We start from the raw sequence: 26884 nt of genomic DNA, 5'->3' as shown, positions 1-26884 counted from the left end.
CAATTTATAAACTTTATCTTAATTTTTAATTACTTATAATTATATAATTTCATATTGTAAAAACAAACAATCAAAAGCAAAGCAAAACAAAAACAAGTATAGAAATCCATCTGGCTGGACTTCCATCAAATTCTGATCATCAAAATACATTTGGCTATTTCCAGAGCAACATTTCCAGAGCACCAATTTCTTTCTGGATCTTGAATTAGACTGTAAACTGAAGTATTAAATGTATCTTTACAAAATATACTACAAATTGTTTGGCAGCAAAAATGATTAATGGATTTAAAAAAATTTTTTTTAAAGAACTTAACACCTCTATACTGTATGTAAAAACATCAATTTCAATTATCTATTGTCATTCTTTTAAGATGGGCTGTTGATTGATAATTCAGATTAATCAAATGTTTACAATTAATATATATATATATATATATAGAAAAAAATCTACATTCCTCACTCAATATGCATTTTAAAAATATATTTATAAGGTTACATTATAATATTTTATCTGCCTTAAAGATGTTCTATAAACTTGTTTTTAAATGTTATCATTTTCACAGTAATTTCAGTTGGTAAAATCTGTCTTTTACAGAGTAGGCTTTTAGGTTTGGATCCACCATTTATAACTGTATACAATCCAGCTTCATGTGGTTATATTAAAGAGAATGATACATGATTTCAGACGTTCATCTTCTGGTTTAAAGGGTGCTGTATATATCCTGTTCTTCATTTACGCAGTTCTCTAAAATAAAAAGTGAACAGTAAGTAATAAATAAATTTGCATCTGTACATTTTATGTAATTATTTTTTAAACTCATTCATATGATCTGCAGCAGAAAGCAGCCTGCAATAATTTTTGAGATATCAAACAACATGGCCAAGACAATTTTGAAAGTCAGTATCACCATTTTTAAATCAAATGGTTAAAACTACTCAAGAGATTCAAGAACTCTAGCCCGTTTTTTCACTGAGCAATTTCTATCTTTTTTAAGATTACTTTTGACACAATGACATGTAATAGACTGTAATAATTTATTGGGCATTCTCTATATTTTGGGATATAAGCTCTGGCAGTCAGAATGAACTCAAAACACCAACATTTTAAATATAGGAATGGGGAATTAGATGTTACCAAACTTTAATTCATCCTCACAGTGGATACACTTGAGGGAAGATGGAACACAAATGCAGTGAATAAACAAACTCACAATATCCTCAGACAACACAGCCAATAGAAGAATACTGGGAACTGTAGCACAGCAATGCCAAGAAAAAAATCATTTTTTGTTAACTAGGAAGATTTCCAATAAAATGTACACTATACATATATTTGATATTTACATGTACATTTCAGCAAAATTTGTATTTCACTAATAGCATTTGTATTAATTGCAATTTCAAATACAAACTCATCATATAATGGGGGATTCCTGTGATCCAAATGAAATTCCTTCCATTTAGAGCAATGGGAAAGAAGTTCTATGGGGAGTGGGGTTAATACCTAAAAACAAAGAGGCATGGGACAAGGAGGCACAAACATTGCCCATCATTTCATCTCTTCTAATCTGATGCTGAATCCTGTCAGATTCCAAAACTGAAGACCAGGAGATCCCTCTGTCCTGAGAATGAAATGACTGAAAAGTCTAATTTAACTCCAATGAGCTCTTTTCATTGATTTCATTGTGCTCAGTACAACAAATTCAATCAGTGTGCACCCTAAAGTTTTCAACAGAAAGCAAGTAATTCTTAGGTTGGATCTAGTAGTCTCTGGAAGTCAATAGAATCTCATTTACTAATAGATAATCAATCAATCTGGTCTAATTCATTTCAGAGAGTGTTCTTGCTCAATCTATTTTTCCATTTATTCTAAGCTTAGAAATATTTCGTGGGATATCTCATTTTACATGTAATATATAATGTATGATTACACAACCATGGTGGCACAGTGGTTAGAATGCAATATTGCAGGCTACCTCTGCATTCCTTCTGCCAGGAGTTTGATCCCGACAAGCTCAAGGTTGACTTCCATCCTTCCAAGGTTGATAAAATGAAGACCTAGATTGTTGGGAGCCATATGCTGACTCTGTAAACCGCTTAGAGACTGTAAAACACTATGAAGTGGTCTATAAGACTAAGAGCTTTTGCTATTGCTATTATCAAGTGTTACTAATTTAGTAATTTTATTTTTTGTTCTGGCCTTGCGGCTTCTGGTAGGTATTTATAAATATGCATATAAACACATGAGTGAGTAAATTGCATATGGAAGTTCAAAGGACAGGAGACTATTTCAATATCAATGCAATGAAATAAATAAAGTAAAATGTATGAGTGTTCATTTGGAACAATTCTTTTTCAGGCATCTAAATTTATTGACTGCGGCCAATGAAATAAGTGAAAATAGCCCACTGGGTTTAACATAGAGGTCTTCATCTTGGAATCTGTCAGGATTGATCAACAGACCAGAAGAGATGAAATGCTGGCAGATTCAGCATTCCAGCCCCATTCCTCATTGTTTTTAAGTATTAACCCCGTCCCCATAGTGCTTAACAAATGAATCTTAACAAAACAACAGAGTTGGAAGGGACCTTGGAGGTTTCCTAGTCCAACCCCTTGCTCAGGCAGAAAACCTTATACCATTTCAGAAAAATGGTTGTCCAATCTCTTCTTTAAAACTTCCAGTGTTGAAGCATTCACAACTTCTGGAGCAAGTTTTTCCACCTATTAATTGTTCTAACTGTCAGGAAATTTCTCCTTAATTCTAGGTTGCTTCTCTCCTTGATTAGTTTCCAACCATTGCTTCTTGTCCTGCCCTCAGTTGCATTGGAGAATAGCTTGACTCCCTCTTCTTTGTGGCATTCCCTGACATATTGGAACACTGCTATCATGTCACCCCAGTCCTTCTTTTCATTAAACTAGACATACCCAATTCCAGCATCCCTTCTTTATATGTTTTAGTCTCCAGTCCCCAAATCATCTTTATTGCTCTTCTCTGCACTCTTTCTGGCATCTCAACATCTTTTTTACATCATGGCAAACAAAACTGTTTGCAGTATTCCAAGTGTGGCCTTACCAAGACATTATAAACTGGTATTAACATTTCACGTGATCTTGATTCTATCCCTCTGTTTATACAGTCTAGAACTGTGTTGACTTTTTTTGGCAGCTGCAGCACACTGCTGGCTCATATTTAAATTATTGTCTCCAAGAGCCCTCTCACAATTACTACTATTGAGCAAGGTACCACCTACACTATGGCTGTGCATTTTGTTTTTCTTGCTTAAATGTAGAATCTTACTTTTTTCACCATGGAATTTTGTTTTGTTAGATAGCACCCAATGTTCAAGTCTGTCTATCAATGATCAATGTTTAAATCAAGTCTGTTAAGAAGTGTTCTGATTTAGAAGAAATGCAGAAGACCAAGTTACCTTAGAAAACATTACATCGACAAATTTAGCTGCCAGACCTAGGTCTTTTAAATATTTCAAGTGATTTTTTTAATGCACAGATATAGATATATAGGTATATAGATATAGACAAGCTAAAGAAATGTTAATATTGGTGAATTAAAGTATTTTTCTGAAAATATACATACAGGAATGCAACGCGGATAGTTAATTTTCCCATCCACACAATTAACTCTGAATGATCTGGTATCTGGATGTGGTATGTAGTTTCTTAAGCATATAAACTCCACTAGATTTCCATCCTCAGAATATATTTTATCCCCGTTGGCCCACTTCAGCCTTATGTTGTGTTCTCTCAGATCTTCTTGACTTGTTGAACAAGCAGCTGAAAAAGGACACAGATCAGATGACAAATAGAAAGTTTTACACTGAGGAATTCATTTGATAAAGCAATTAAAATTTAGGTTAGAAATTCTATGTTGCAATAGGCTAAAATGATTAGAGATCTATGTAAATGGATTCCCCCCCCCTTTATTTTATTTTGTCTCTGATGAACTAATTATCAGTTATGAACTAAAACTCTTTTAAGCAAGACAATGTTACATGTGTAGAAGGAAGAAGAAAAACATTTTAGTCCCCATCTTCCAAATTTCCTCATACTGAATATCTGGATTAGGAGAAGACCAGGTTCAGGCAACTTCTCTTACAATGTCACCTCATATCTTCTTTTTCAACATTGACTAAATAGGGTAGATGTGATTAAGTCAACAGAGTCTTCATCCATACTTAGCCTATTTAAAAAATAATAATGTTAGTTCCCTAGAGATTCAACTTATACTATCATTCAAAAAGAGCCCTAGTGGATTGTTGGGAAACATGACTTTTTGTAATTTTTGTTCAAGGAATGATTGATTGACTGACTGATGGCATGATGATGATAATGGAGGGCCCAGTGTTCTGATCTGTGAAATACTAAGAAAAATAAAATCTACTTACTGAACTCAAGTAAACTAAAATCTGAATTTTATCAATAATGCCACTGACTAAAAAGATGTCTGTTATGAAATATAGCTTAGGGGAAGCAGAATTTCACCAGGAGGGTTTCACAAAATGAGGACAACATTTGTACATGGCAAAAGATCTTGTACAATTCTCCATTATGAAGCAGTTTCTCCCTGAGAAAGTTACTTTATCTTGGTTCATAATACTACTACTTTTATTCAATTACAAGGAAGTAAAATATTTTCTGGCACTAACATACTGACATAACATGTCTGATGTGTGAAATTTATTCCATTCCCAAAATAAAATATTTCTCTATAAAGATTAAATCTATAAAGAATTAAAGATATTACTTATACCTCTACATGTTGGTATTTGTGACCAACGACCATTTTGACAAGTCACTCTTGGAGAACCTTGCATTGTATAATAATTTTGGCACTGATAAATTACACTTTCAGAATGTAAATAGATTAGCTTGGGTGAGTCCACAATGTCTCCATTCTCCACATAAGGTGGACGTCCACATTTTCCCCCAAAATCTATAACAGATACAGAATCTATTGAGCAAGAGTCCTCATGATTACAAATATTATAGTGTATTCACACACAGAGACACATTTTAAACATATTCATAAGAAACATATTCATTTCAAAATTCATAAGAAACATAGTCATTTCAAAATTATACTAATTCTTATTTTTAAAAAGTAACAATATCATACAGCTTAGTCAATTGATAGGCAGAAAATGATTACTACTGTTGTCCCTAGTGTTGTCTTTCAACTTCAGAAAATATAGTCATTACTTTCTTAATACCTAAAGTCAGATCTGTATTTAAACAAATAGCAATTGCTTTCGGACAAACGGCATCTCCCCACAAGGTGTTCTTATTTTTATTACCCATTTTCCATTAATAACTGTTCAAACTCTGCACAAATCAATTGTGTAGTTGTACTGGATGTTGTGCTATCCATCTCAGTATTGAAGTGATGGGAGGCTTGCAACACAATAAAAGCAAGAATAGAAAAAACATTAAAAAATTATAAACATTAAAATTAATAGAGATTGATTAAAACTAGGAACTAGTACATAAGCATCACAGTGGTAGAACCTTCTTTCTTAGTTCACCAGTCACTTCCAGTGTAAAGAGCTCCATCATGGCCCCAAGTCAATTGGCTGACCGAGGTCTTGAGGCAAATCCAGAAGGCCTAGAGGGTGAGGGCATATCTCACATCCAACAGCAAGATTTTCCAGATTGTGGAGGCATGGCAGAGAAAAATCATTTACCAGATCCTGCTAGCAAAGTTCCTTGACTGAGGAGGTTTGCAGCATGTTCCTTTTGCCAGAGTGAGTGGGGTGGGTCAATCCCATTGGGGTGACATAGTCCCCTGTGCCATGAAGGCCTTTAAAGATGATAACTAACATATTAAATTGGACCTGGAAGCAAACCAGCAACTAGTGCAACTCATGTAACAGAAATGTTACATGTGCCATTGAGCAGGCATTGTAAGTCTACAAGAACCCACAGGTTGTAACCCCCAACCTCATCCAGAACTGAAGATTTTAAATTCCCAGATCCCAAGCTCCAAGCCATAGCAACATAGTCTTACCAGGGTTCAAGCCTATTGTCCCCCATCCAGTCACCCACAGCATCTAAGGAGGGAACAGACTAATGTCTCCTTAAAAGATCCCAGGGATGCCCCCTTCTGCAGTGATGCATTGATCACCACTGGAGGTTTTCACCAGTTAGGAGGGATATGAATCTAATAGGCAGGCACTTGCACTGACAGCTCTAAGGACCCTGTCCACTTCTTCAGATCTAACAGAATCAACCTGTTCCCAGATACCTGTGTAAGCCCATTCCCTGGGAATCTCTCATGGACCTGCTCTATGTTTGGTCTCCTACTGAGAATAGATACAAGCATCTTTTCCCATCAGATATTTCACAAATTCCTCCACATGGCCCTGAAGATGATCGCCCAAGTCCTCCTTCCCATTATATAAGTTATAATGCAAATAATAGGGATAAGTTGAAGGATGGAATTGAAAGGTATGGAACTGAATGCTACTGATATTAGCATCAAAAGAAAAGTCAGAAAAAGGCAGTAAATGATGAAAAATGGTAGGGATGGGCAAATTTGATGCTACATCAGGAGAAATTTTAAAATGTGCTTTCAATGATAAGTGGTTACAGTATTTGACTAGGCCTTGGTACCCTGGAGGAAAATAAGTGAATTATGAAATAATGGAAAATTGGCTTGAAATTATGGAAGATTTTGTGTAGAGTTGAAAGTTGGTTGCTGAATATGATAATAGAGGTATTAGAGAGAAAGCAAGCATGACAATCAAGGGAGCATTTAACTAAGCAGGACGTTAGACATGGATATGTGAGACACACACACGGTGTTGGGTAATAATTATATATTCCTTTATAAAAGTATAATAAGTGCTTATAAGGAGGCTTGCATTGGTTGGGGACATGAATGTGAACATAATTTCATTTATGGGTGAAGTCACTATGTTGGCTGAGAATGTAAATGATTTGAGTGAATGTTAGTCATGTGAATGGTGTAATGAGGAGCAATGTAGGAAACCCTCAAATGATTAAATTTGAAAGGGAAAGGAGAATACAAAATTTTTAATAAACGGAGAAATTAAGCAAATGGGTCAATCTACATATCTTGGTAGAATGATGACTATAAGTGTGAAAACAGATGGAGAAGTTAACATAAGTAATATATGTAATATATATGAGATTTTTTAAATAACAACCAGTTTTATGTTCTATGACATCATAGGACTGAGAAGGAAAGGCTAATTTTGAAATAGAAATCCATGTTTGTGCTCCAAAAGTCACATACTCTTTCAAATGAGAAAAGACTTCTAGCTATGAAATGAACTGAATAGATTTATATAAGTAGAAATTCAAATTTTTGTAGAAGAGGGACAATGTTAATGAAAATATATTGTACTTTCACAGTTCAACAGGGACATTAAATTTTACAATTCTAGCAATAAAATATTGAAAAAGCCTGATAGAACCTTTTCAAAATAACATGAAAGAGACAGTGAAGTAAAAGCAAATTCATTTCCAATTCTATCTTCATTTCTACATAGTGAAGATCTGCACATAAATACCTGTACAACGTGGTATTTCTGTCCAACCATTCTTCGAACATGTAATGAAAGGAGATCCAAGAAGAGCATAACCTGTGTAGCATCGATACTGCACCTTCTCCCGGGGCAAATACTTTGCCTTTATTTCACCAATAATCTGACCATTTTGAATTCGATGGGGAGAAGAACATCTTACATCTAAAATTTAAATAAAAAATTGTCCCATTCAAATAAAATGCACTTGGTTTTCCCAAAGCAAATGTCTGAAAACATGCTCCCGCTTCTAAGTCTATTGTTGTCCATACTGTACTGAATCATTTGGAACAACAGGAGACATATGCGAGGCTGTTATTTGTGGATTATAGCTCTGCCTTTAACACCATTTTACCCAACAGGTTGTTTCTTAAAATGTCCAATTTGGGTATAAATCAGAGGATTTGTTTGTGGATAAAGGATTTTCTGACAGATAGGCCACAGTCAGTAAGGATGGGATCTCACCATTCCTCTACTCTGATACTAAGCACAGGAGCTCCCCAGGATTGTGTGCTAAACCCTTTCCTTTATTCCTTGTACACACATGACTGCACCCTATTGTATAACACCAACGCAATTATTAAATTTGTGGATGACACAACAGTGGTGGGGCTCATTAATAAGAACAACGAGTCTGTTTACAGAAAGGAAATACAAGGGCTGACATTGTGGTATAAAGAAAATAATCTTACACTTAACACCAAAAAAACTAAAGAACTTATAATTGACTTCAGGAGGAAGAGAGATGTACATTTACCATTGTACATAAATGGTGAGGAGGTAGAGAGGGATGGTAATTTTAAATTTCTGGGCACTTATATCTCGAAGGACCTCTCATGGACTATGAATGTTAACAAGCTTGTGAAGAAGACACCGAAGAGGCTGTACTTCCTAAAAATGCTCAGGAAGATAAATCTATCTCAGCATCTACTTCTGTCCTACTATCGCAGCACCATTGAGAGTGTCCTGACATACGATATTCTTGCATGGTATGGGAGCAGCTCTGTAGCGGACAAAAAAGCCCTACAGAGAATCATTAAAATTGCCCAGAATATCATCGGGCTGCAGCTACCAGCCCTGGACGACATCTTTGAATCTTGCTGTTTGAGGAAGTTGCATAACATTCTCAGAGACTCTTCCCATCCTGCTTACAATCTTTTTGGACTGTTGCCTTCTGACAGAAGATATAGAACAATTAAAATCAGACCACACGTCTTCTGAATAGTTTTTAATCCCAGAGCTATAATTGCACTCAACAATGAACTAAAGGGCCACCATCAGAGAGCTGTTGGACAGCATTACTTGGTCTGTTGTGTGGATGTTTGGGTGGTTTAGGGATGGGGAATTGTGGTGGGTGGGAGTGTGTTTGGAGATTATTATGTGTGTTGGACATGGTCTTTGGGTGTTAAGTGAATTTCGTTGTATGGTTATACTGTGTATACACGTACAATGACAATAAAGTTGTTGTGATGATGATGATGATGATGATGATGATGATGATGATGATGATGATGATGAAACCAAAACTGTCAACTCACATCCTATAGCACAGAAAATACAAGGGTGATGCTACAGGCTTGAGGGTGCTTCCCTTTGAGGTGAGGAGAGTGTGAGGCTACAGACAGAGGAAGCTCCTCTTCCTCCTACAGCACCTGTTTCTACTGCTCTTGAAGAAATGAAACCGGGTGCTTTCAATCAATACTGTCATGATATCTGATCAGCCACAGATTAATGGCAGTGTTGTGTTTGTGTAAATAAATAAATAACTAGATTATCCTGCAAGAAATTTAAATCCTTCTATGAACTACATGCAGAAAAGAAGCTATATAGTGAACCCCTGCATGATGAACTATTCTGGCCTTTTCCCTTCCAATCAGTCTGTCATGAAGCTGGATATCAAAGCAATGGATGCAAATAGACTGTCTACTGTTGACCTCACCCCATTCCTAAGAGGTCTGTAAGGGGTTTGCATAAGCGCACCAATGTGCCTACCATCCCTGTCCTAATGTCCCCATTTATTCTTATCCATTTCATGTATTTGTAATCATGTTTATACTTGTATCTGTTATTTAATATATGCTTTACAAAATAAATAAATACATAAAATAAATAAATAAATAAAAAAATGTGATCCTCTACTCTAGGCAGTGAGGAAGATAGTCTCAATATCCTTTGCTGATGTTTGGAAACCATCAGATCTGGATGAGAGAGAACAGATTAATATAAAGGTTGCTTAGTCCGTTCTGTTGCTTTACTATTTTTACAGTTGATTATACTGAGGATGTTATATTTGGTTTTTATACTCTATATAAGCAGCTAACAGTCTCTAGATTGTGATGGGGTAGAAGCGGAGGAAAAATAAATATGCAGTCAAACTTGATCATTCAAGGTAGGCAAGTCAACCACAGGTGATATTTCCAGACACAAACATTGTACTAATCTAAAATCTGTCCCTCATGCTGTGTTTCCATGACCTCACATAGACTGGATATCTAGGCTGACACTCTCACCCTCCGATTAGGAAATGCTGAAGCAGAGGAAATATTACCACGGGTATTGAGCTGCATTTCTTCTTGAACAGAAAAGAAAACATTTCAAATTGGAGGAAGTTCAGCTTCATCCTGTCTCCCAGCTCTCAGTGTCTCTACCCTCTAGAGCTCAAGATACCAGTTACCATTGGCAAGTGTCTCCCCATCCTTTCTAATTATTCTGAAGAATAGTCCTGCAATTAAGTTGTAACTTATTTTTTTTTCCTGACTAGTTAAAGGCTATATTTTGCTCCTTTTTGCAGGCCACCTGAGGGGGAATGCTGGACTGTGGGTTGGAAGTTGGGCAATTGGGGATGGGTGGAAAAATTATGAGTGTATCAAAATGTCCACAGGCTTATCTATTTGTCAAACAGGAAAATTAAGAGCAACAACACAGGATCAGCTCATCTTGGATGAATGGTTCAGATTAATAATATTTAATTTCTGATTTTTTAAAAAAATGTACTCTCCATGTGAATTTTGTGAATCTCAGCAAAAATATATATAGACCATACATTCCTACCTACACATCTTGGCAAGTGTGACCAGTTATTTTGTCTACATGTTACAGCAGCTGATCCATGTATATCAAAACCATCATTACACTGATAATTTATTTTCTCGCCATTCAGGTACTTCTTCATTGTATCTTCAATAATTTCAGCATTTTCAACTATAGGGGGTGTGGGACACATTGCATCTAAATGGATAGAGGATACAAGACTTCAATTTTCTGAAATGATTCAAGAGAGATAGAATATAGGCCAAAAATAAATTATGACAAAATATATCATCAACATTAGGCCAGCTAAAGTCACAACATTGTTCACATGTTGATCAGTTCCAATAATGCTTCCATTGGTTATTTTAGTCTAGCCTTCTTTGCCCACACAATGTAAAGAGTAATTTGATCTCTGAGGGGGTGGGGAAGGCTGTTTTCGCCCTCCCCAGATGCATAGAGAGGTGAGATGCCAGGTGAGAAAGAAAAACGGGCCTACCGGGCCATCACGTGCCAGAAGCGGGGGTGGAAGAGGGGGTTGCGTGCGAATGTGCAGGGCGGGGTGCATAGAATTACAGGTGAGGACACGTGTGGGTGTGAACCTCCCCCCCCCGGCACACGATGGCAAAATGGTTAGCCATTACTGGCCTATATCAATAAAGATCCAGTCAAATTGGTGGAGTTAGTTTCCTGACCTGGACTACCTCAAAGGCAATCAAAGAATACCAAGATAGATGACAATGGGCATCCAGAAATGCAGCCATTTCTCAATCAGATTCTATACTGCAAAAGGCAATTGATTGATTTGAAAAAGATCAAATGGCTCCCATCCAGGAGAAACTCTAAACGCATCCCTCTTTTCTTTTCTTTTCTTTTTTTCAAATATCCTACTGTTGCCAACATGCTGTTCAAAATGAAGCCTTTTTTTAAACACATTTGAGAACTTCCCTTTACACACAGAGGGAATCTATTTTATCCTGGAACCAGATTATGTGTTTTATTTTTCTTTTATCTTATTGATAAGGTCACAAGACTAATCAATTGATGTTCTGTTCTGTTCTGTTCATAATCATGACATTCTTTATTTTCTTGTTCTACTGAATTCCAATGAACCCTAATATAAAGCTCCCAATTCTTCTGCCAAACCTACCAGTCACACAAGGCTGTCAGAGCTTAGAGAGGTAACAAGAGAGGAATTTGTGAGGAAGGAAATGACTTTATCCAGCACTTTTATTATTCTGTGAGATTGGGAAGCTGTTGGAGGAAAAGCAGTAGCTCTTTATCTACAGAACGGGACAACAAAAGGGGCCTGCATAAGCGCACCAATGTGCCTACCGTCCCTGTCCTAATGTCCCCCTTTTATTTGTAACCATTTCACGTATTAATAACCATGTTTATATCTATATCTGTTATCTAATATGTGCTTGACAAAATAAATAAAATAAAAATAAAAAATAAAACTTGATGCAGCAAACTCACTATGGCCAACTTCCTGCAGGTTAACTCACTGCAGGATAATTCAACAATTCAATTTAATTATTTAAAATAATTTTAAAAATAATTTTAATTTTTGTCATTCACATTTCATTTTGTCCCTCTATTTGCATCCTTTCTTTAATTATTCTATTCCACCATTTGTTTGATGTTAGTGTGATTCTTGCCCTGCAGAGATTTGGCCCATGGTGAGTTGGTCAGGTGTGATTTGTCCCAGGTGTGTGGTCAGCCCCCAGGTGGTGTAGAGACTTGGACTGAGACTGAGGGAGCTGAAGTGACCCATAATATTTTCCCAATTGGAGAAATCTATAACAGGTGGTGTGCCAGCTACCTGCCTAACTGAGCCAGTGAAGTTCAAGGCAGGGAACTACGTGGAGACTATTTAATTTATTTTAATCCCTGGCTATGACTGAGGCCGTGGTCCTAGGCCTGGCATGGTGGCAAAAGTGGAACCCTTCTGTGGATTGGGACAAAGATAGGCGGGGGATGCAGAAAAAAGCTTCTAATTGGCAAGGGCCATGGAAAGTGCAGAGGACCAGCCCTGCACCTGAAGTTAGGAAAGTAAAAGCAGAACCTGCGAATATACTAAGAAGAGGAGATGGGTAAGAACTGCTAATTATGACAGAATATTGTGACTTGGCTGAGGTTTTTAGTGAGATAGAGTCAGATGTGCTCCCACCTCATCAACCCACTGACTGTGCAGTAGAGGTCATACCGGGAGCTAAACTGTCCAAGCCAAAGATGTACTTGATGACTCCCAAAGAGATAGATGCATTTCAAGCATTTATAGATAAGAAGCTGGAATGGGGGTTCATTCAGCCAGTGAAATCAAGAATGGCTGCCCCGCTACTCTTCAAGGAAGAGAAAGAAGGGTCCCTTAGGTTTCATGTAGATTACAGGGAGCTGAACTGCTTATGTGTCTCCCCCTAATTTTCAGAGACATGTGTCCCTGAAAATACAACCTACCCTGAAAACAAGCCCCAGCCCGATTTTCACATCTATGCCTAATATAAATCAAATCCCAAAAATAAGCCCTAATTAAGCAACACCTACTATCTGGTTGTACGAGGTAGAGCAAGGCGTAGGAGTAAAAATCAAGCTATGGCAGGGGTGGGGGGGTGGAGCTTCTCCATGCACTCCATAACCACTTACTTTAGTACCATTGCAACCAGGTTTCCCATGCCCTGACACCTGTCATGCCACTGTCCAACTTCTTCTGCAGCTGCTCGCTGGTCGTCCTGCTGGTGCTGCTGCTCATGGCAGAATTCCGCGAGTCTCATTATGGTCATGCATACAACAACACAACACACTACGCAGCCTTCTGCCGTGAGTGGCAGAACCAGCATGATGAGCCATGTGACATCCTGCCATAAGTGGCAGCAGCGGCATTATGAGCCTTGTGGCATCTTACAGTGGTGTGACAGGTGTCAGGGTGTGGGAAGTGTGGCTGCAGTGGTCCTAAGGAAAGGGGGTGAAACATCTCCTGAAAATAAAACCTGGTGGTTATTTTGGGACCGAAAAGAAAATAAGACCGAGCCTTATTTTGGGGAAAACATGGTAGGTTATTTAGCAAGGGGGAAAATCTTCACTAAACTGGACTTGAGGGAGGCATACTACCAAGTGAGGATTAAAGAGGGAGACAAATGACAGTGTTCAATTGTCCCCTAGGATGCTACCAATTCGGGGCGATGCCAAGGGACTCCCAACATTTGCATGCAGTTAATAAACACTGATCCACATTTTGTTGAAACACATTTTGTTGCATACATCCCACATGTATTTCAAAAGAAAGAATCTTTTTAAGGTGCATGAAATGATATTGTATCAATGACTACTTCAGCTTCAACCACAATACATGAGCACACAACAGATACAAACTTAAAGTAAATCCCTCCAAACTCAATTGCAGAAAATACGACTTCAGCAACAGAGTGGTCAATTCCTGGAATGCACTACCTGACTCTGTGGTTTCATCCCTACACCCCCAAAACTTTAACCTTAGACCCTCTACTGTTGGCCTCACCCCATTCCTAAGAGGTCTGTAAGAGGCGTGCATAAGCGCACCAACGTGCCTACTGACCCTGTCCTAATGCCCACTTTTATTCATATTCATTTCATGTATTCATAATCAGGTTTATACTTATATATGCTATCTAATATGTGCTTGACAAATAAATAAATAAAAGTGTAAAATCTACCAAAATGTTCTGGGTGAGATAAATCCCTTGGGCAAAAATAATTGGAAAATTATATGAAATAATGTTAAAAAGTACACTTCCACAGAGTTAAATATCTTAGCCCTTCTATAAGTCTTAGCAATACATGGAAGTTCTACTTACTGACACATTTTGGTGAAGGTGACCATCCATTTCTCGTGCACTCAACTACCTTTTCTCCATTATCAGGTTCAAAAGTAAATCCACTGTCACACAGAATTCGAATTAGATCCCCATCATGGTATAAAGTTCTTTGAGGTCGGAAAGAACCATTTGATATTCTTGGAGAATTGCATGTAATTTCTAAAGAAAATAAATCATATCTTATATTGAAAAAAGAAATATGCACTCATATCAGATTATGGGCATTGATTTCTATTATCAAAAAAAACCCCAGTATCATTATTATTTTTAAAATATCCAATGAGACCATTTTCATTAGCAGTCATGCATACTGATGGGCATTAACTAATTTAAAACTGCAAATTAGTATCTAAAATGTAGTGTGAAATCAACCAACTTGATTTAAAATACTTTTAGTGGCCCTTGGCTACTATTTATTTGGAAGATTGTAAATAAATTTAGCAAGTTGCTATAATTATTCTTTCCCTTCACTTTGGCTTTGAATTGAAATATAAAGCTACAATTTGATATCTCTCTTCTTGCTATTCAGTCCCACGGTCAATCCCAGTAGTGTTTTCAACCACCTGCAAGGATTGCACATTAGGGGTTCCACATTGTAGTGGTTCTACTCCTGCCTGAAGCTACAGTTTCAGTTAACAATAACAGGGGAAAGAAATCAGGCCTTCAAATGCTTTGCAATGGAACTTGCAGGGCTTGTTCCTTTTCCCATTCTGTTCAAATTCTGCTCAGAACTAGGAGCAGTCATCTATCCATCATGATAACTCTCAGGTAGTGGATCACCAACAACAATATAGATGGACAATTAGGGTGATGATGGATGCATTGCTGGAAGACCTGAAGGATAGAGTGGGACAAATTCCCTGGAGACTATCAATCTATGTGATTTCTGAGAGTGGATACCGCCTTCTTGGCATGTAATTAAACAATTAATTAGCTCCTCCTGGCATTGCCCCAGGGATACCATCAAAACATCAACTGGTCTAGAATTCAATATCTGTATGCTCAATATATACTCTTAGATCTGCTACATTACATCATTGCTGCAAAAGTTGCAGTGGCTACCAATGTGCCTCTGGTCATGATTAGTTGTTTATAGCTTGAGTATGGGGCATCTATGACATTGAGTTTTCCAGATAACCAGGGTTTGTTTAACCTGGATGGCAAGAGTTCCCAGCTTTCAGGTTAGTCAGGGAGTGATATCACATCTTCTCCTTGCAGCTCCCCTCCTTAGGAACAGCTGCCCTAAGTAGAGAATGGCAGTCATTCTCCTGGTTTTCTTGAAGCTAGTAGTGAGTGTAGGACCACAGAGATTTGGGTCTACATGTGTGCATTTTTCTTATGATTTATTCTTAGTCATTATGTTATTGAATTTTTTTAAAAAAATTGATTTATATGCCGCCCTTCTCTGGAGACTCAGGGCGGCTTACAATGCGCTAAGCAATAACCTTCATCCTTTTGTATATTTATACAAAATCAGTTTATTGCCCCCACAACTGGGTCCTCAATTTACCTACCTTAGAAAGGATGGAAGGCTGAGTCAACCTTGAGCCTGGCGAGATTCAAACCTGCAGTAATTGCAGGCAGCTGGTCTTAATAACAGGGTGCTTTAGACCACTGTACTACCAAGGCTCTATTTTTAAATTTTAAAATTTTTGATTATTTTATTGCTATTTTAATATCTGTAAACTGCCTAGAATCCATAAGAATCAACATGGTACAGAAATAGCATGCATGAATAAACAAAGAAACATCTCCATGAAGTTCTTCTAATGCCTGTGGTGGAATAACTGGTTCTGGGAGAGGTTGGGCTACTAAAATTGTGAGTTGTCTTTCACTAGACATCCCCTAATCTGCTAGTGCTAAAATTAGAAGCACAGCAATATTTCCCCCCACTAATTAAAGAATTCCCTATAGTCTTGTTAGAAATAGAGTTGGAATTTCTGTTGGTATTGATATTTAGATTTTGGTATGGTAATCTATATAAATAAAAATGTAAATGTCCATTTGTACATAACCGCACATCTCCTAAAGTTCTTCTCCGATTGCTTTCAAATTTTGACACAACGTTGCATTCGACTACGGGCATGTTTTTATATACCTATTTTATATACATGTCACACTTGTGACAGGTAAAAACATGAATAACATTGAAACATTGGAAAACATTGAAAGATATTGACAAACATTGAAAAACATTGAAAAACAGTGCCATCTGCTGGACGTAAAACCAATATGGCAGCCTCCAAGCCCTGATTACGCTCAACAGATTTTTGCTCCTTATATTTAGACTCTCCATATTGCTTCCAAGAAACTGCACATTTGGAAGGCAGAGATGCCCGAGGGCCATATCCTGCCACCAGGCTCGGCAGGTAGGCAGCTGGCTCCCCACCAGGAAGCCCTCACAGCACTTCTAGGGCTGGCCGGAGTCTGCCCGAGCCTGGCTCTGACCTCCCCCTCCCCCGGCCACCCCGCGAACTAGCCTCACCCACCGCTGCTGCCCATCCCTCTCACCAGCCGCTCTCGGGGCTCCCTCCAAAGAACACCTGGCAACCAGGCTGCCTGGGTCTGCTAAGTGGGAACCCTCCATCCCTCGCCTGGCCCGAATCGTGCCTGGCCCAACGCTACCACAGGCCCTGAGGTCAGAAAGACCAGCCGCTAACCCGCGCTATGCGAATCCAGTCGGTGAGCAGGAGATGGAGGCAAGTGGAGCCTCGGGGTCACCTTTGACCAGCGCCACCTTTGATTCCCAGATGGGTGCTCTGGCAGTTCATGGAGCCTACATGAAAATTTCGGCCTCTGGCGGAAAAGGGGCTCCGGGGAGGCTTCGGGGGTGAAAATGGCCAGGAGGGAGAATGGCCGGCCCTCCTTCATTTCGCCTGGAAGAGGGGGGGATTTAATCATTCCCCTGCCCTTTGCAGGTGGTGGTGGAGAATTGCACAGCAGGAATCCAGTGGGGTGTACATGGCTCCTGGCTTTGCCGCTTTCTTCCTTCGGGCGGGAAGCCCCAAAACAGCCTCCAACCCCCGCCACACCCCTTCCCTCCCTCCCTTCCCTTCTCTTCCCTGCTATGTGTCTCCCCGTTGAGCCCCCAGAGAACTTCTGTGTAGGGAGGACAGAGGGCCCCCCCAAGATTCTGCTCTAGTGCAGAGAGCTGTGAAGGCCTGGCCTGAAAAGGTAAGGGTGATGGTGGGGGATGCAGAAGAGGCCGGGCCAGAGACAGAGATAAACAGAGAAAGAGGGAGAGAGAGAGACATAGAGAAATACAGAGAGACGGGGGGGAGAGAGAGATACATACAGAGATACAGAGAGAGAGGGTGGGACAGAAAAAGAGACAGAGAGAGATACAGAGAGAGGGGGGAGAGAGAGAGACATAGAGATACAGAGAGAGGGAGAGAGAGAGAGACACATAGAGAGATACAGACGGGGGAGAGAGAGAGACATAGAAAGATAAAGGGGGGAGACAGAGAGGGAGGATTTTGTGGTTCCCATTGTTTTTTAGCAACCGGTTCTCTGCCCTAATCACCAGGTAGGTAAGCATGGCTCAGGGGCTGTCATGTGACTGATGAAAGTGAGTGACGTCGAGTGGGCCATGCCCACCAAATGTTCATGGAGAGTTTGGAACTTCAGCCTCGCTCTTTCAGCCCAGCGGAAGCACCAGACTGGGCCACAGCAACACGTGGCCGGGTACAGCTAGTAGTTTATAAATTCTTTAAAAATGGAAACAATAGCTCAGCTATGGAGTCTACTATCAGCAAAAGCAATTACTGTATCTTTTAATGATATAAAAATATTGCCATGCAGATAAGTAGTGGTTTTCACTTACCTTCCCTACTGGTTCGGAACTGTGAACTTGTTTCACTCACGTGCGGTGCTTCTGCGCATGCACAGAGCATCCGTGATAAAATCTGGGTGGGTGGAACCGGGGTGAAGCGGTAGAAACCCACCACTGGTGCAGATTACCCCTACATTGATGATACAACAGACCTTTGGGGGAGGATCTGAAGAGTGCAGTTTTTGCACTAACTTGGCCATTAAACCACCAATGGATGTGTCTTTCATTGCACCACTCCTCTTCAGCAATCTGAAAGTTTTCACATTGTTCTATTTCAATTACATCCCAAGAATTTCAAATGGGCCTTTTCAGAATAGAAAAGTGCAGCCCAGCTGGGAATGCATCAAGATGGGATAAAAATTACCAGTAAAACACATAAATAATTGCAGCTTATTTTAGCTCTAATCATAAATAGACTCAAACTGAAGTGTTTTGGCCCTGGATTGGTGATAGCAGAATTGTAAAATTAAACTTTTTGAGTCACCTTTGCATTTAGGAATCACGGGTGGTGTCCCATCACACTGAATTATAAAAGCTGATTGGGAAAAATTTGCTTCCAGGACATATCCTGTTCTACAGGTCAGCTCAATAGAAAGACCACGTTGAACAACTATATTTTCAGGCACATCTATTCCATCTTTAACTTCTATTTTCTGGCTTTCCAATTCAGTCCTGGGGATCACACAGGGATCTGAGGTGAAAAAGAAAGCAAATCCTATTTGAGAAGGCTGTCGGGATTGAAATGCATCATATTATCTTATTGCAAGATTTACCTAGATTTAGCTTTCATCTAGTAGCTACTTCACCCAAGTTAACAGAATTGAAATCGTATATAAAGGAGGGCTGCTGCAGGAAACATCAATTAAATCTTCTTTATATAAGAGAGAGAAAGCAATTATTCTTAATTATTAGAAATGCTCATGAAAATTAGATGAAGACTTTCTTTTCCGCTTACCAAGGCAAATGGGTACTTTTGTCCAGGTCCCATCATCACAAAAAGATATTTTTTGGCCTTCCATGGCATAATAACTTTGGCATTTGAATTCTACTGAAGAGCCAGATCTGTACTGCTTCTCAGATAAAGTAGTAATGTCTCCGTTCTCAGTTCTTGGTGGACCACTGCAATTTTGCCCTCTTTCTGTCAAATATGAAAGCATGAAGATGAATAAATAAATAAACTTAGAATTTCTTCTCTAAGAATTAACAGGTTAAACTGATCTAAATAATTTATATGTGTGTGTGTGTATGTATGTATGTAATTTATATAATACATGCACACCCCTTATATGTATTATATAATTTCAAATTATATTTAAACAAAATCTGTCATTATTATGGAATCTATGACAAAATTTTACAATATCAATTTTTCTTTACAGAAAAGAATGGTCTTTTCAAAAATTGATGTTATACATTTTTTAATCCACTTCTTGATATTTAAAGTAATAGCAGTTTTCCAAATTTTCTTGGCTACGCATGACATAACCCCAAGTTCCTAAGAAAGTATTAGATGCCTTCATTTTAGAATGTAATTCAAAATAGTAAAATAGCATTCACATCTTTAACATGTGTAATGATGAAAACATTTGCATATACAGTATTTCTATTTATTTATTTATTTATTTATTTATTTAATCAAATTTATATGCCTCCCTTAGCCCAAAGGACTCGGGGCGGCTCACAAAAATAAAATAATCGCACAATAAAATAATAAATTATTTTTAGTTAATTAAAATACTCCAATTAAAACCCTTACAAAAACTAAAAAACTCCCAGCAGATCAGGTGATTTATTACAAGATTCTTCCAAAAGAAAACCAAAATTGGCCGTGATCAAATCAAATTAATTGATGTGCCCTTACCTTTCTTACACCAGCAACAAAGAAAATCTATTTCAGCTACAATCAGAAATCGTCCTGAAATAGTCTTTCAGATGTTCCACTAAGCTCAGAAGAAAATCCTTTCATAAATTCATTTCAAACTCAAGTTACACTTAACACAAACACTTATCATGTTTTAAAGTCTTAAATAAATTGATACTCCATTATCAAATATTTCAAGTCTTCATCCCATAAATCAGAAATATCAGCATTTTCAACTTTAAAGGTATTTTAAAATTTCTGATATGTTTCAAATTCAATTTGATTAACAATAAAATATGATTAAATTGATTATATTGACACTGTTAAATTTTGGGGCAGGAAATTGAAGCTGAAACTGTTGACATTCCTTAAAATAATAATTATAAAGAAATTGGTTTAACATTATTATACATTCTGTCCAACTTTTCAAATAAAATCAGGTACAACCTATTAGAACAATCTCTCTCTCCCTCCCTCTCCCTCTCCCTCCCCCCCTCTCTCTCTCTTGTTTTGCTATAAGTTAAAATACTTTTTGCTTTATGTTGACTCAGATAACTGCCAAGATCTCTACAGAAATATATGAAGTAATGGTATGTGGGAATGACCTTGGGAGAAAAGGGGAAGAAATGCAACCAAGGGAACCATCAGTTTAAAAGGCAACTCAGTCCATGCCAGGAATAGACAGGGCAAGTGGTTCAGAAGAGACCCTCCCAGTTTCATGGGCTCTAAAAGGCACAGGGCGAAGGAATGTACTTTTGGATTGCAAGATTCTGTTAAAGTAACCCTACCTTAACAGTAGAATTAGCTCATCTGATGGTACATCCTCTACGATCTACTTTGCAAGGCTGACACATAATCATGTTCTAATAAAGACTGTAAAGGTCTTTCATTTAAATTATTACACATAGATATGATTAAATAACTGAATAGTAATATCAGTGTTGTATTATCGCTCATTCTGTTGGATCTGTAATTGTATCTGTTCTATTGTATATTCTATTGCATTTGTAATTCTCATACCATCATATGTAGATATTTTAAACTTTATGTTGCTGTCTCACTTGCTTTAAACAACATGCTAACAATTTACCTGTTAATTCATGAAGCACCCAATATTTTAATTTTAAACTCTTCAACTTGATCAGCATAAAAATAATCCATCAGCTCTGTGAGCATAGCACAGTATACTTTCTATTTATAGGCTAATTTAACCATCAAATACTTTCCAAGTTAAATTCTCTTTTAATAATATGACATCAACATATTTTGATACAACCTTTGCAATTTGTGATACAAATTCCTACCAATATTATGCATATTTTCAACTACAAGGAAACATAATTCTTAACTGAAGTTCGGTTAAGACTTAACCTTAGAGACAATTTGTATGTTTGGAGAAATGCCAGAACAACCTTCTCCTATCTGATGTGCTTCAGATTTTTTTAAAAATTAGATTACACTAGTAAAATTCTAAGCCAAGATGTGAGAGAGTTCAGTGAAGATTAAATCACTGACAGAATCCATTATACTGACAGCATGCTTACCAGAGATACATAAAGGCAACTCCATGTAACCGTCAACACACTTTCTGACTGATGGAACCACAATGACATATCCTTCATTACACTGAAATTGCAGGCTATGATTACTCTGAATAAGTCGAGCTTTTCTTTGACTCCCAAATACAAACAAGTTTTTTGTTGCTAGCTGTTGGCTTGTGATACTGCAGGGTGCTAAAAAAATAGAAAAGAAAAGAAAGTAGATCTTCTGAAGGGAGATAATTGCCAATTGGTTTCTCCTCTACTTCCCCCCCCCTTGCTGGCCCACAGAAAACTACAATGCTGATCTGACCCTCAAAGAAATCCAGTTTGACACCCTGCTCTATAGCATCAGTAGTTGGGGCATAGATTTAAATTACTATGATGTTGAATGCTTTGCCTTGAATTCTAACCAAGATCATTTTGTCATTTTTGAGATTATATCCCTGTATTGTTTTTCTATTAAAATTGGAAAATTTCATTCTCATCCACTTTAATTGCACTGATTCCCAAGATGTTGCTGTCAATCTTCCCATTCATGTTCAACCAGATCCATGTTACTTTGATTCATAGATCTTACATTCCAGATTCCTATGGAATAGTGTTCTTACAGCACTGGACTTTCTTTTCACCACCAGACACATCCACCACTGAGTGTCATTTCAGCTTTGGCCCAGCTGCTTCATTCTTTCTTGTGCTACTTGCAATTGCCCTCCTCGCTTCCCCAGTAGCATATTGGACACAATCCAACTGAAAGAGCTCAACTACCAGCATCATATTGTTTAGCCTTTTGGTACTGTTCATGTGGTTTTATTGGCAAGGATACCAGAGTGGGTGGCAATTTCCTTCTCAAGTAGACCACATTTTGGCAGAACTCTCCTATGACCTGTCCATCTTGGGTGACCCCACAAGGCTTAGCTCATAGCTTTTGAGCTTTACAAGCCCCTTTACCATGACACAGCAGTGATTCATGAAGGGGTTTGTTGAATTAATGACATCCTAATATCCATAACAAGCATAAGAAATAACTTTGGGGAACTGGAGGAAAAGTCACTACCAAGGCACCAGTCAAATAAAAGAAATCTGAGTCCTGGCCAGAAATGTTTCAGTGAAGTATTTTGTCCTCTGAATAACCTCTTGACAAACTGTGCTGAATTGTCTGAGCTTTTGTTATTTCCTAGACAGTTTTTGCACAAAGGATGTAAGAATGTGATGATTTACCCAACTGTACCAGCTACAAGGATGATGGGATCTAGTTTTGTATTATTAATAGAGATGGAAAGATCATGGAGGAAACTGAGTAAATGTGCTGAATAAATTGTAATTACTAGACTCAAAAGTTTTCCTTCTACAGCATTCTAGCTGGCTGAATTCCATAGCAAAAGAATTCACTTTCCTATTTTATTAACCACTGAGTCTGTTACCAGATGTAACTGTATCCCGCAGTTACTCAGCATCCTTGAATAAGCTACCAATTGAATATCATTTAGTTATATCCACTATTTTGCTTGCTCATTCAACAGTTTGGAACAGTTTAATTTTTTTTAGCTTTCAAATGGAAGAAGATGACACCAGCACAGTTTGTGTCTTCAGAGGGAAAACCTGGATGCAAATTCAATCAAATTCTCAAAGAATTTGGCAGCTACAATTCTTCTCCTACTGGATGAATTCAGCATTTTCTCCCAGGTCTACACTAGTAAAAAAAAAAAAAGCATGATGCCTTACCCAAGCATTTTGGTAGATGAGGTGTCCATTTTTGTCCCTTACACTGAATCCATTCAGGTCCTTCCAAGACATAGCCAGGGTTGCACCTGTATTGCACTCGGTCATTTTCCAGATACTTGGCTTTCTCAGCACTCACAATTTCCCCAAAGTCAATCTCATCTGGTTCTTCACATGCTGAAATTATATTTACATAAAATTATCTTATTTGCTTAGACAAGCTCACTTTTTCTATTTACTCTCATGAACTTCCCATGAACTGGAGATAACAAACCCAAGTTAGATAATTATTTCCCACTTTTGTCTTAACTAAGAAACCAATGCTTGCTGGACACTTAACTATAAGTAATCCTCAATTTAGTGATCATTTGAAATGCCAAGGAACTTAGTTGTGGAGTGCTTATGATCCAGATTCAAAATGTCAACACTCACCCCCTGCTTCAGTCAGATGAGTGCACTTTGGTGTTGGTTTCAATTCAAGGTGTTGGTTATTACCTTTGAAAGCCCTACATGGCTCAGCGCCAGGCTATCTTCGAGACTGCCTTCTACCACATAGCTCCCAGCGACTGATAAGATCTCACAGAGTTGGTCTCCTTTGGGTCCCGTCAGCTAAATAGTGCTGGCTGGCAGGCCCGCAGGGGACTCCGTCTCTGTCGCTGCCCCAGCTCTCTGGAACCAGTTACCTCCTGAGATCTGGACTGCCCCCACCCTATTGGCCTTCTGGAAAGTGGTGAAGACCTGGCTTTTCCAGCAGGCCTGGAGTTGTTGATCTCGCTGTTGCAATCTTGCGAGATCCAGCCATGAATTGTGTGCATGGGCTTTTGATGTTTTTAAAATGTTTTTATAATATTTTTAAATAATTTTTCTATGTTCCTTGTTTGCATTATATTTGCTGTAAGCCGCCCAGAGTCCCTTGGGAGTTGGGCGGCATAGAAATGCGATAAATTAAATTAAATTAAATTAAATTAAATTAAATTAAATTAAATTAAATTAAATTAAATTAAATTATTAAATTAAATTAAATTAAATTAAATTAAATTAAATTAAATTAAATTAAATTAAATTAAATTAAATTAAATTAAATTAAATTAAATTAAATTAAATTAAATTAAATTAAATTAAATTAAATTAAATTAAATTAAATTAAATTAAATTAAATTGGTGCTGGGCAACTGGGTTGTATTTACAGCCAATTGAAGCATCCCGTATACACATGACCCTGTTTTATGACAGTTTTGCTGAAAACCTAAGTAAGTAAAAAGCATTTACTTCTGGTTTACTGCAAAACCACACCAATGGCGAACCACTGGTATACTTAACAAATACATATTCACTTAATGACTGTGATAATTCATTTAATGGCCACCACAAACATATTTATAAAATCTAGTCACTCTCATGACTGATCCACTTTATGATCGTAACATGTTGCATAACTGTGATGGAAAGTCTCCATTAAGATATAACTCAAGGACTGCCTGTAATATGTAACCTTCCCTTGCTGAAGCGTAACCTAAGCAACTCTGTGGATGGGGAGATAGAGAGAGGTTGAAGGGCTAGCAAACTTGCCCCCCCAAAGCAACTTCTTTGTAAGTTTTTCTTTGGAATTTCCTCCTTGCTGGTACTTACCGTGGCTAAACATGGGTGGTTCTGAAGAAATCTTTCTGATATTGTACATATTAGATTTTCAACAATAAATTTTTGTTAATTGTAATCACCCTCTCATCTTTCCCTATATACTTCCTCAGCAATATCTGACTCAAAAATGTTAAAGCTGGCAACAGTTCTTTCCCCAGAGAAATAAATCCATTTCTTACTATTAATTTTTCAATGTCTATTACCTATAGTTTCTTTCTTTTTATCTAGTTTAAATGGTGCCAGCTGAGAATTTATTCTATAGGCTATAATTCTCTCACCTTGTTCTTCCCTTCCCTTCCCTTATCTTTTTTAGAGATAGAGCATAGTAGAATACAATTGTGAGATATTGAGGGGGAGAGAGGGGGGAGGGAGAGGGAGGGAGAGAGAGAGTTTATACAGTGTAGAGAGCACAAATATTCATTCAAAACAGCAATGGTGGGCAGAAGCAGGGAAGAAAATAATTGTAGAATATCTCTAACCCTTCAGCTATCGAATTTGAAAGTAACAGCTTGATACGAGATGGCAATCATTACCTATTGTACAAATGGTTTATTAATTTTACAATTATTGGGAAAGGAACACCTTCTGTGATCTACGTTTACAGGGTCAATACTTTTCTTACTTTTCCCCCTACATAAGAAACATAAATCAATTGATTAAAAAAGGGAAAAGAAGAAAGCCCGGCCCAGGCAACTGTCAGGCAACCAAAAACAGTGATAAATAATTAATTATTTATTTAATTATTATTTGCTCAAAGGTTCAATTAGTGTGAATATAAGCAAATGTAATCTTAGCTTCAATGTCTTGAGATGTGAATATTTCCCTCTTTTTCTTCATATCATCACTGTGAATTAAGATATATACTAATTACTTTTGTATGTATCCTGATGCAAACACAACTGAAATACATCTCTAAAATTTCAAACTTCTGACTTGTCTCCTTGGAACAGGTTATGGTTCCTAGATGATCAATGTTTTTATGCATGTATCATGTACTATAGGGGCAGCCCGAGGCATAATGGAGGCTCTCATAAAATCACCTCATCTAGAAGGAAGACGAGAGAAAAATTGGGGGGGAAATGTAGATTCGTACTGACAGCATGTACTTAGTTAAATTATGGTAGAAATATGGTAGATATATAAATTATATTTATATAATATAAATATATACAATTTTACAAATTTTATAAATAAATAAAACAAATAAATATTTCATTTTTACATCTGTTCATTTCAACTTTTGAGGATCTTTTTTGTTTATAAGCAAAATAAACCATTAAACATAAAGTAGCGTTATTAGACATGGTGATCATTTGGTTATCATCCTATCCTCTTTTTTATTAACTGAAGCAAAGTCCCTCACAACAGGTGTGAATTTACAATACTGATGCAAGGTATTTTGCTATACACAAATCAGTTGCTCAAAAATCTTGCATTTAAGAAGGGGATTAGAATTATACTGTAAGTCTATGATATCCTTAAAGAATCTGCCATTACAAATTTCCAGAAAGCCACAGGTGGAAAATGGAACTCTTTGCTTTTGCTAAAAGAAATTGCTTCTTTGATGAACGCAGCAGAAGCTGCTTTCCTTAGTAACCCCTTGATTTCTTTTCTTCTTAACTTACCATTTTGAGAAGAGCCGCCTGGCCAGAGAAGAACAGCAGCAACCAAGAGTAGCCAGCTCTTCATAGCTCTTCAGGCAATGTCTGAACTACCAAACCTCAGTTCGGCAATTTGGCAATCTCAGTGGATTTCTCCCAACTACTACCATCCCTTCCTCATTTTATATTTGTTTGTTGTCAAGGATTCTGGGAGAAGACAGTATTACGGGAATAAGAATATGATCTTGC

At 37.6% G+C, this 26884-nt stretch overlaps 1 protein-coding gene across 1 annotated transcript; it reads right to left on the bottom strand.

Moving 5' to 3' along the window:
* LOC148114681 (complement factor H-related protein 1-like) lies at nucleotides 1-26884 on the bottom strand. The gene is made up of 11 exons (XM_087890061.1): nucleotides 26660-26884; nucleotides 23400-23573; nucleotides 21681-21869; nucleotides 19231-19413; nucleotides 18760-18966; nucleotides 14423-14602; nucleotides 10614-10790; nucleotides 7551-7727; nucleotides 4769-4951; nucleotides 3596-3792; nucleotides 1-745 (listed from the first exon to the last, which is right to left on the bottom strand). Exons 1-11 carry the CDS (start codon nucleotides 26721-26723, stop codon nucleotides 734-736), a joined length of 1743 nt encoding a protein of 580 aa, XP_087746187.1. The 5' UTR covers nucleotides 26724-26884; the 3' UTR covers nucleotides 1-733.

The sequence above is a fragment of the Pantherophis guttatus genome, chromosome 3 (assembly GCF_059756535.1).
Source record: "Pantherophis guttatus breed Tessera chromosome 3, ASM5975653v1, whole genome shotgun sequence".
Classification (NCBI taxonomy): Eukaryota; Metazoa; Chordata; class Lepidosauria; order Squamata; family Colubridae; genus Pantherophis; species Pantherophis guttatus.
This window is presented reverse-complemented; position numbering and strand designations above follow the sequence as displayed.